This window comes from Harpia harpyja, chromosome 4, assembly GCF_026419915.1.
Source record: "Harpia harpyja isolate bHarHar1 chromosome 4, bHarHar1 primary haplotype, whole genome shotgun sequence".
Taxonomy (NCBI): domain Eukaryota; kingdom Metazoa; phylum Chordata; class Aves; order Accipitriformes; family Accipitridae; genus Harpia; species Harpia harpyja.
In genome coordinates this window covers 26,164,955-26,175,881 of record NC_068943.1, presented here as the reverse complement: position 1 = coordinate 26,175,881, position 10,927 = coordinate 26,164,955, and the positions used below count along the sequence as shown (strand labels likewise).

The 10,927-nt window shown below is 58.7% G+C and overlaps 1 protein-coding gene across 1 annotated transcript; it reads right to left on the bottom strand.

Moving 5' to 3' along the window:
- Positions 1-5,656: 5,656 nt before the first annotated feature.
- LOC128141371 (uncharacterized) lies at positions 5,657-10,346 on the bottom strand. Its single transcript, XM_052786022.1, has 8 exons — positions 10,172-10,346; positions 9,017-9,088; positions 8,765-8,842; positions 8,575-8,673; positions 7,606-7,713; positions 7,145-7,207; positions 6,541-6,715; positions 5,657-6,042 (listed from the first exon to the last, which is right to left on the bottom strand). Exons 1-8 carry the CDS (start codon positions 10,266-10,268, stop codon positions 5,796-5,798), a joined length of 939 nt encoding a protein of 312 aa, XP_052641982.1. The 5' UTR covers positions 10,269-10,346; the 3' UTR covers positions 5,657-5,795.
- Positions 10,347-10,927: the final 581 nt, after the last annotated feature.

Below are 10,927 nucleotides of genomic sequence, written 5' to 3'. Positions count from 1 at the left end.
TGCCCCCTAAACCATGCCCTGGAGTACCCTGCCCACTCGCTTTTTGAATACCTCCAGGGATGGTGACTCAACCACTCCCCTGGGCAGCCCATTCCAATGTTTGACAACCCTCTGAGTAAAATAATTTTTCCTAATAGCTAACCTAAATCTCCCTTGCCTCAACTTGAGGCCATTTCCTCTTGTCCTATCTCCAGACACCTGACAGAAGAGACCAACACCCACCTCACTACAACCCCCTTTCAGGTAGTTGTAGAGAGCGATAAGGTCTCCCCTCAGCCTCCTCTTTTCTAGACTGAACAACCCCAGGTCCCTCAGACGCTCCTCATAAGACTTGTGCTCAAGGCCCCTCACCAACTTGGTTGCTCTCCTCTGGACACGCTCTAGCAGCTCAGTGTCTTTCCTGTAGTGAGGGGCCCAAAACTGAACACAGTACTCGAGGTGCGGCCTCACCAGCGCCGAGTACAGGGGAACAACCACCTCCCTGTTCCTGCTGGCCACACTGTTCCTGATACAGGCTAGGATGCGATTGGCCTTCTTGGCCACCTGGGCACACTGCTGGCTCATATTCAGCCGGCTGTCAACCAGCACCCCCAGGTCTTTCTCTGCCAGGCAGCTTTCCAGCCACTCTTCCCCAAGCCTGTAGCGCTGCGTGGGGTTGCCGTGACCAAAGTGCAGGACCCAGCACTTGGCCTTGTTGAACTTCATACAATTGGCCTCAGCCCATCGATCCAGCCTGTCCAGATCTCTTTGTAGAGCCTCCCTACCCTCAAGCAGATCGACCCTGCCTCCCAACTTGGTGTCGTCTGCAAACTTGCTGAGGGTGCACTCAATCCCCTCATCCAAATCATCAATAAAGATATTAAACAGAACAGGGCCCAACACCGAGCCCTGGGGAACACCACTTGTGACCCGCCGCCAGCTGGATTTCACCCCATTCACCACTACCCTCTGGGCTCGGCCATCCAGCCAGTTTTTCACCCAGTGAATAGTGCACTTATCCAGGCCACGAGACGCCAGCTTCTCAAGGAGTATGCCATGAGAGACAGCGTCAAAGGCCTTGCTGAAGTCTAGGAAAATGACATCGACAGCCTTTCCCTCATCCACTAGGCGGGTCACGTGGTCATAGAAGGAGATCAGGTTGGTCAAGCAGGACCTGTCTTTTGTAAACCCATGCTGAGTGGGCCTGATCCCCCTCTTATCCTGGACTTGCCATGCGAGTGCTTTCAAAACAAACCGTTCCATAATCTTCCCCGGTACCGAGGTCGGGCTGACAGGCCTGTAGTTCCCCAGATCCTCCCTCCGACCCTTCTTATAAATGGGAGTCACATTGGCAAGCCTCCAGTCCTCTGGGACCTCCCCTGTTGACCAGGAACGCTGATAGATGATAGAGAGTGGCTTGGCAAGGACCTCTGCCAGTTCCCTCAGTACTCTTGGATGGATCCCATCAGGTCCCATAGATTTGTGAGTGTCCAGATGGCGTAGCAGGTCCCTAACTAATTCCTCCTGGATTAAGGGGGGTATGTTATGCTCTTCATCCTTACCTTCCAGCTCATGGGGTGGAGTACCCTGAGGATGACTGGACTCACTATTAAAGACTGAGGCAAAGAAGGCATTAAGTACCTCAGCCTTTTCCTCATCTCTGGTTGCTACGTTCCCTTCTGTATCCATTAAAGGAAAGATATTCTCCTTGGGATTCTTTTTACTGTTAACATATTTGTAAAAACATTTTTTGTTGTCCCTTAGGATAGTGGCCAGATTTAGTTCTAGCTGAGCTTTCGCCTTTCTAACTTTCTCTCTGTATGATCTAACAAGATCCCTGTACTCCTCCCAAGTTGCCTGCCCTTTCCTCCAGAGATGATAAACTCTCCTTTCTTTCTTAAGTCCTAGCAAAAGCTCCCCATTCAGCCAGGCCGGTCGTTTTCCTCGGCGGTTCGACTTGCGGCACATGGGAATAGCCTGGTCCTGAGCCATTAAGATTTCCTGTTTAAAGAATGTCCATCCCTCCTGGACCCCTTTGCCCTTCAGGACCATCTCCCAAGGGACTCTCTCAACCAGTGCCTTGAAGAGGCCAAAGTTAGCCCTCCGGAAGTCCACAGTGGTGGTTTGCTGACCACCTTCTTTGCCTCAACAAGAATTGAAAATTCTATCGTTTCATGGTCACTAAGCCCAAGACGACCTCCGACCATCACACCTCCCACCAGTCCTTCCCTGTTCGTAAACAACAGGTCTAGCAAGGCTCCTCCCCTGGTTGGCTCACCCACCAGCTGTGTCAAGAAGTTATCTTCCACACACTCCAGGAACCTCCTAGATTGTTTACTCACTGCTGTGTTGTATTTCCAGCAGATGTCTGGAAAGTTAAAGTCCCCCACAAGGACAAGGGCACACGATTCTGAGACTACTGCCAGCTGCTTGTAGAACGATTCATCCGTCTCTTCAACCTGGTCAGGCGGTCTATAACAGACTCCCAGCACAATAGCTGTCTTATTGGCTTTCCCTCTCATCCTCACCCGTAAGCACTCCACCTTGTCATCAGAATCGTGTAGCTCTGAACAGTCAAAACATTCCCTAACATAAAGAGCCACCCCACCACCTCTTCTACCTTGCCTATCCCTTCTGAATAGCTTGTAGCCATCCATTGCAGCACTCCAGTCATGGGAGTCATCCCACCATGTTTCTGTGATGGCGACTAAGTCATATCTATCCTGCTGCACAATGGCTTCCAGCTCCTGCTGTTTATTGCCCATGCTGCACGCGTTGGCATAGATGCATTTGAGCTGGGTCATCGAATCCACCCCTAACATCGGCACGCTGCCCCCAGGCTCATCTCTGGTGCACCTAGTTTTATCCCTTACCCGCTTCGAACCTAGTTTAAAGCCCTTTCTATGAGCCCTGCCATCTCATGAGCAAAGATTCTCTTACCCCTTTGAGACAGCTGGACACCATCTGTCGCTAGCAAGCCCGGTGCTGTGTAAGCCTCCCCATGATCAAAAAACCCAAAATTCCACCTATGGCGCCAGCCTCTGAGCCGCGTATTAACCAGGTGTGTTTTCCTGTTCCTTTCAGTGTATTTCCCTGCCACTGAAGGGATTGAGGAAAACACTACCTGTGCTCCCGATCTTTCTACTAATCGTCCCAGTGCCCTGAAATCCCTTTTGATTGCCTTTGGATTCCTCTCTGCAATCTCATCACTGCCAACCTGCACAACCAGCAATGGGTAATAATCAGAGGTCCGAACCAGACCAGGGAGTTTCCTGGTAATGTCTTTTACCCGGGCCCCAGGGAGGCAGCAGACTTCCCTGTGGGATGGGTCAGGTCTGCATATCGGGCCCTCTGTCCCCCTTAAGAGGGAGTTGCCTACAACAATTACCCTCCTTTTGCTTTTTTCAGAGGATGTGAGAATGCGTGGGGTTGCCCGACTGGGCTTAGGCACCTCCCTAGATAGGGCTTCATCTACACCCTGACCTTCACTGGCCTGGTCCTCAAGTTCCAGAGCCCCATGCCTGTTGAGTAGGGGCAACTGGGAAGGTGAGGGAGACCGGGAGCGGATTCGCCTGCCTCCCCGAGCAGGGACCTGTATCCATTCCCCTCCATCTCTTAGGTCCCCTCCTGCCTGGTGGCAGGAGGGCGGGGGAACCTCCGATTCTTGCGGAGCCTCCATCTGCTGCCCCTGCCTCAGGGATGGTAGGCTGTGGTGTGAGTGTGTGGTGTGTAGGGTGCGGGCCCACCAATCTATCTCCCTCTCACACTCCCTGATACTCCTCAACCTTTCCACTTCCTCCTTCAGCTCTACCACCAGGCTGAGCAAATCACTCACCTGGTCACACCTCACACAAGAGGTGTCCCCGCTGACCTCCATCATTTCTGATAGACTCAGGCACTCCCTGCAGCCAGAGACCTGGACAGCTGCATGTTTACGTGGGACCTCTGTCTGCATTGCCCTATTTTTCCTAACAACGGCTTTCCCCCGAGTGGCAACCATACCTGGGTCTCCCTCTGGGCCGACACCCACCACTTGAGCAGCCTGCTCGAGCTGGGAAGAGGGTGGGGGTTGCGCCCTGCCTGCGCGAACTGCCACGCAAACTGCCGCGCCACGCCCTGGTCGCCGGCGCTCCTCAGGGGCGTTCAAATCTCGCGCGGTTGCCCCTGGCAACGCCCACGCCGAGTCAGCCGCCGGCTCCGGCCGGGTCCCTCCGCCCTTCCCCGGCGCTCCCGGGCCTCGGGAACCTCCCTGTCCGTCTCAATCTAGCGCTTAGCCGCCGACTTACCGTCGCCTCTGCTGGCCTCGCCGCTGACTGAACGCTGCTGACCGTTACGCCGCGTTCAAATCTCGCGCGGTTGCCCCTGGCAACGCCCACGCCGCGTCAGCCTCTCCCTCGTCAGCCGCCGGCTCCGGCCGGGTCCCGCCGCCCTTCCCCGGCGCTCCCGGGTCTCGGGAAGACTGGATCCGCCCCAGAGTCGCTCTAGCCTCAGGTCCCTTGCCTGTGGCTGAAGCCCAGGATGGCACATCAGAGCAAGGCAAGCAGGTGATCGTTCCCCCGGGCGCTCCGATTGTGTGAGCAGCAGAGGGGCCTGGTGACCTCTTGGCCGGCAGCTGGCAGCTCTCCCAATGCTCCTTCCAGGCCACCTGCAACACCCCTTGAGGAGCGGCTGGACCAACATCGGGCCCCGCGGGGCTTTCCTACCGGGAGAGCTCTCACGCGTCCCGAGGAAGCCCTCGCTAAAGCACTGCAGGGAAAAAACCATCATCCGCGCTTCTCGGGGAGAAGCGGCAATCCCCTCTCCCCCTCGGTACTTTTACACCTTCTTGGCAATAGTAACCGTGATCTAAGCCAAGGCCTCAGCGCTAACAACAGACCCAGCCACCCTTTAGACTCAAAAGCCATGTGCTTACTGTTGCACCCCCCCAGAACTGCCCTCTCTGTACTCACGAACGGCCTTGGTTCTAAACGTGTGTTCTGCTTCAGTGTCCTGTGAGGAGTGGCCGCAGCCTTAGCACACAGCTGAACTCTTACAAATGCTCCAGCCAGCCTTTCAACACGCTGTGCAAGCAGTGGGGTGGCCACCACTTTGGTACCGCCAAGGCAGTAAAAGCCTCCCTCAGGGGGTGCCTTAACAGGAGGCTCAGCACCCAGATGTGGAGATACTTTGCAGCACCCCCAGCTGGTGATGGCCCATCAGTTAGGGCCCGTCAAGTCAATCGGCGAGGACCTTTGTTGTGCCTGCAGTGCATTGGCTCGGCAGGCTTCTGTCCCTGGAGATGTTCTTGATGGCTTCCCTCTTGTCCTGGGTATCCCATGCGAGGAGGCCCACGGCCAGACGATCCCGCTGCAATAAATGTTCCCTCACCCAACGGACACTCCCGCGCCAGTCCGTGCGACCGGCCAGGTCGGACTCCCGCCACTGCCTCCCGCACCGTACGTCGGTGAGGCTGGTGTCGCTGTCTGTTGCTGGCCATGGCCATGGGCTCCCCCAGACCCCCGGGGCCCCGGCGCCGGTCGGGGGAGCCGCGTGCCCGGCTCCTGCCTGCCGACACCGTGGGCATCCACGGCTGCGCCCGGGCGCAGAGCTCAGCCAGTGCTGGTGCCTCGCGGGGCTTGCTGTTGGTACCACCTGGCCACTTGCCTGACAGCTCTGTCCCTCTTTATTTTGAAACAAACGGCCCGGACGCTTGCCTGACAGCTCTGTCCTTCTTTATTTTGAAACAAAGGGCTGAACCCACGGCTGTCGGCAGGGCTTCTCTCAGCGCACCCCCAAGCCCTACCCCGGCGGGGCCGCCTTCAGCCCCTGCTGGAGGGTCAGAGAAACGTGTTGCGGGGCTGGGATGGCCGTGTTGGTCGGTCCTGCAGGGTGCTGGCCTCGTCCCGCTGCAGCAGAGCCGCCAGGGACGGGCTGGGGGGCCGCGGGGGCCGCGGGGAGGGCGGGCGCGCCGGTTTTCCAGGCAGGACCGTCGGCTGCTGTCGTTGGTCCCATCTCTCGGCGGTGCCGGGGCGGCTGGTCCGGCTGTCCGAGCGCGAGCGGTAGCCTGAAGCGGCAGAGGCACGCCTGTGGAGAGAGGAGGCCGCTGAGGCCCTCAGCTGCAGACGGGACAGAGGGACTCAGCTCCACAGCACGGCCCAGAGCTGGCAAGGCTCACCACCACGGGCAGAGCCGCTGGCACACCTCGGCCAAGGCGGACACCCGCACCTCACGGCACTAGCGAGCGGGGGCGTTCCTGCGGGCAGGTTTGCTGGTCAGGAGCGGGCGCTTGTGCGCGTCTCGCTTTCTCGGGCAACCTCATCCCCCGCTCTTTCTCGTCCTGACCTTGCTTTGCCTATGGCTCTCCCTCCGCAGGGCTGCCCTTGTCCAGGCAGAGTCACTTTGAGCTGACACTGGCTCCAGCCACAGCGGGCTCCCGAGAAGAGGGCCCGGGAATTAAGAGGCCTCAGCAGAGTCTTTTGGCCAACCACTAACTCGCCACTCCACAGCAGCCTGACCAGAAATGCTTCGTGGCTACGAGCAGCCGTCGAAGGAAGCAGTGGGGGAGGGAAATCAAGAACTCACTGTTTCCTCTTCCTCCGCCGCCGGATCATGACACAGCAGAAAACTATTCCAAGCGGCAGGGCAACCATGAGTACTGCCGTGCCTATCATACAGCGCCTCCGCACATCTTGGGGACAGAGGACGCTGGCGGAGCTCTGGGGCTCGTAACCGCTCGTGGTTCTCTTGCCGACCACATCTGGAGGAGCAATTGGGAACGTTAGATCGTCCTGTGCGCCACTGGCAAGCTTGCAGCACGTTTGATGGGGCCAGGAAGGTCCCTCTTTCCCCACAGTGCCGGTGCCTGGGGCCACGCTCCCGCCCTTTGGGACAGGTTGTCCCACCGAACAAAACTCAGAAGGCCAGAAGAGGAGCGCGGCGGGGAGCGCAGCTGCTCCTTTGAGGGACACGGGCAAAAACCATCCCTGCAGCAGGCAGTGCCCCCCCAGCTCTCCCTCCCCCGGGGCCAGCTCCCACACCCCGAGGGGACAGAGGCAGGCCCTCTCAGGAGACACCTGGACCTTGCTCTCCCCTTCGGCCTTCTCTCCAGCATGCGCACCGCTTGCAGCCGCTCCCAGATTTTAGGACGTCTCTCCCACTTAGGGACCCCAGCAAGACTGCTCAGTACCTGAGTCCGCTCGAAGAAATTCATATACGCTGCCGCGGTGGTCTTCTCCGGGCTTTGACAGCACTGCCAAAAAGCAGAGACGGCAGCTGAAGCCTCAGCATGGCTCGGGCACAGAGGATGCAGGAGGATGGGGAGGCTCCCCCTAAGCCCCTGCCCAGTCTGCGAGTCAGGGCATCGCTCTGGACCTCAGCTCACGGGAGGGATCCCGCTCTGTGCTGCTTTTGTGCCTTGGGCCGCTAGAGACTCCGGGCAACCTCTGGGATGCAGCTATGGCGGGAGGCACATTCCATTAAGAGGCACATCTCCCATCATCTGCAGGACGTGGCCCAGATGCCTCGAACCCAAAACGCTTTCAGCTTTGGCTGCTGGCGTGACGTGCAAGAGCGAACGCTGGGGGAAGAGCCTGCTGACACGCAGCCATCCTGGTGGGTGACACCAGCCGGCCACGGGACAGCAATTACCTGGTGTGCCAGGGGCCTGCCTCGCCTCCAGTTCTTCAGCGGAGACTGGCAGTGAGCCACTGCTTCCTCCCGAAAACAGCTCCTTCTGCACAGCCTCTCGGTCCGTCCCTTGAGAAAGCAAGCGGGACAGTTGGGTCAGACAGAACCGTTCCCCACGAGGGAGATGGCATCTTCAGGAGGCAATCCTTCTCAAGGACATTGGCGGGGTTTAGAAACAGCGCCTGGGCTTTTGGGGCTGCGCCTAGTCACCACTCCAGACAACAGCCACGCCTGAGCTGCTGGGAGACCGGGACATTGCACGCAACCTTCTGGCTTGCATTGCACACAGTGCATTCCTGGCAAACTGTAAGGTGATGCTCCATGCCTTCCTTCAAAGAGGACGGGAAGAAGCTGCAGCCAGGCCAGACAGGGAAACAGCCCTTCTGAGAAGGGCTCCTCCGCAAGGCCCTCATGCCCTTCCCTGTAAGCACCGGCAACGGTCACATTCGTCCCATCCCAGCTATCGGTCCGCACATGGGAAGTCGAGCACAACCCAGAAAGCCTGCCGAACCAGCATCTCCACCTGACTTCCAGCAACAGGAAAGGGCAGCCAGCGTTGCTGGGGACCTCGCTCCCGCCTGGAACCGGCCCAGCGGAAAGCAGTGCTGCGTGTGAGCTGAACACAAGTTCAGCGCACGCCAGGCTCTCAAATCTGCCTAGCAGCGGACGGCTGCACAAGCCAGCTCTGACCCGTAATGGTAAAAGCGGGGCAGCGGCTGCCCCTGGCACGCGGCTTGAACCACAACTGGCAGCAGAGGCTCTGCACCATCTCTGTGCCTCACCAGCACCTGCAAGGCGTGAAACCCAGCATCGCTGCTGCGAGGCTCTGATCGACCCCTTCCCGCTGTGCAGGCTACAGCGTGTCCAGACGGGTACCTAAAACCTCTGGTCGCCGAGTCTCACGGCTAAGGCAGAGTGAAATATACCCACCGTGTCCTCTCTCCAGTTCCTCCAGCATTTGCCTTCGGAATTCAGATGGCTGCAGGGACTTTTTTCCTCCGTCAGCTGGGTACTTGGCTCTGGGAGGACCTTAGCAGAAAATACGTGGTTCAATTTCATGCGGATAAATTACAGAAAACCAGCGCTTAGCCCGTGAGGTCGGCAGAGACAGACTACTCACCCCTGCGATGCCAGCCGGGCTGTAGAAAAGCATCCAGCCGAGGAGCTGGAAAAGTCCTCCCTACAGGCCCATCTGTAACTAAACACCCAGAGAAGCTTCTGTCATCTATCGTGATCTACATCGGCAGAACTGAATCGCTAAGGGGTAAGGGGATCACGCAAGGAGAGGGCGCACACGTGCAGGTCTCCATCCTCACACCTGCAGAGCCACCTGGCTGGCAGCTCTCAAAGGGAGGGAAAAGCCGTGACGTACCCATGCCATCTCCCGGAGCCTCAGTCCTGGAGCCCAGCCGGGAAGCTGCATCGCCTTCGCCTGCCGGCACGGCTGCAAAAAAGCGTGGGACAGAACAGCTCCCGTGACACAGTTCAAGATACTTCTTCAGATCGGAGTGGCAGTGAGCGCAGCTCAAAGATGGGATTACCCCATGGCACTCATCTCTCCCTTCCACTCAGGAGCATGGCGCAAAGAGTTCCCGCGTGCCTGCAGTGGCACCATGCTGGGGCAAAACGACCCACGCGCGGAGTTGCCAGGAGAAAGGACTCCCTGGAGCTCACGCCAGCTCTAAACTCAACCCCAACAAGCCTGCTGGCTCGGCAGCCAGCACCGGGAGCAGCTCAGGCTCCGAGGGGCCGGCATAGACAGCTTCGCAAGGCAAAATGCCTCGGGGCGCGTCACTGAGCCCGACCCGTGCCCTCTCTCCTCTTCTCCGCGGCTGCGCAACGGACACGGAAGGAGCAACTTGCATTTCACACGGAAAGAAGACGGAAAGGTAAATGCTCCTTCCTCCCACTGCCTTACCTGTGGGGTTGCTCTCGGGCTCATGGACAGGAACAGAGCAAGAAGTCGGGAAGCCACGGACTTCGAGAAGATCTTAAGGAAAATTGCACAGGCATAAGCTCTTGCCACATTGTCAATATTTATTCTTGCAAGGAGAGGGACATTGAGAACTTACCTGCAGGATGCCCCAAGGGCTCCAAACCAGCACCCAGCCGAGAAGCTGGATAACCACTGCCACCACCCTCGTCTAGAAGCAAGCACAGATGAGAAACGTTTCCATCGCGCGTCGGGATCCACTTGTGCCTTGGTGAAGTGCAGGCACTGGAAGGGGGTCAGGCAACAACGCGGGAGCCAGACGTAGGTGGAGATTGCCAAAGCTGCAGAGGGGCCTGGTGACCTCTTGGCCGGCAGCTGGCAGCTCTCCCAACGCTCTTTCCAGGCCACGTGCAACACCCCTCGAGGAGCAGCTGGACCAACATCGGGCCCCGTGGGGCTTTCTTACCGGGAGAGCTCTCACGCACACTGAGGAAGCCCTCGCTAAAGCACTGCAGGGAAAAAACCATCATCCGCGCTTCTCGGGGAGAAGAGCCCGCTGGCCTGTGAAAGGCTGCACCAGCGCCGCCCACTTACCTGCTCCCCGTGCTCGCCACGGAGCAGCCCAGACAGCCCTGACATGCAGGGCCACCAGGAGGACGAGGAGGATGAGGAGGCGGCGGGCAGGGGCCATGGCTCCCTGCACTCGCACCGTGATGCTGATGCTGCTGCTGCTGCTGCTGCTGCTGCTGCTGCTGCTGCTGCTGCTGCTGCCGCCGCCGCAGTGAGGGCCAGTGGCTGAGCGGTCGGTGCTTATGTCTGGCACGTCACCGCGGGGCTCTGTGACCTCACAGTCCAGCTGTGACCTCACGGCCGGGCCCAGAATACGTGAGGACGTCTTTCGCCACGGGGTGCTCGTGGACAGCCGCTGGAGCACAGCCAGGGGAGCCGCCCTCCTGGGGAGGGGAGCACGTCGCATCGGGCAGCTCTGTCCAAGGGCTGGGACGCAGTCCCCCCCCGGGCTGAGCCCACAGCTCTGCCCTGTTTTCCGGGCACTGTCACAGGGGCAGCGGGGAGCTCACAGTCTCCCAGAACAACAGGAGACCACAGCCGAGGCATTTCTGACCTCCTCGGGTGCTGTTACCAAGAGCTCACGAGGCTCAAGAGTGGGTGATTTCAGTCTCGAGACAAGCGCAAGATCCCCTCCTGTGGGCACCTTCCAGGCTGGAGCCCAGTTTGGTCCCCAGGCGGGACCCCAGGGCTGACGAGTCACTTCCGTTTTACGGCAGAGACGAAGCCTTTACTTTTCCGTTTCTTCTTCCTGTGGACTTTGAGGGAATGCTTTCTGCCAGG

Excerpts from the sequence above, each read along its gene's own strand:
- LOC128141371 (XM_052786022.1), bottom strand. The coding sequence starts at position 10,268 with ATGGCCCCTGCCCGCCGCCTCCTCATCCTCCTCGTCCTCCTGGTGGCC. Across the intron at positions 7,208-7,605 it reads GCAGGCCCCTGGCACACCAG|TGCTGTCAAAGCCCGGAGAA; the intron begins GTAATTGCTGTC and ends GCTTTTTGGCAG. Across the intron at positions 6,716-7,144 it reads ATTTCTTCGAGCGGACTCAG|ATGTGGTCGGCAAGAGAACC; the intron begins GTACTGAGCAGT and ends TTGCTCCTCCAG.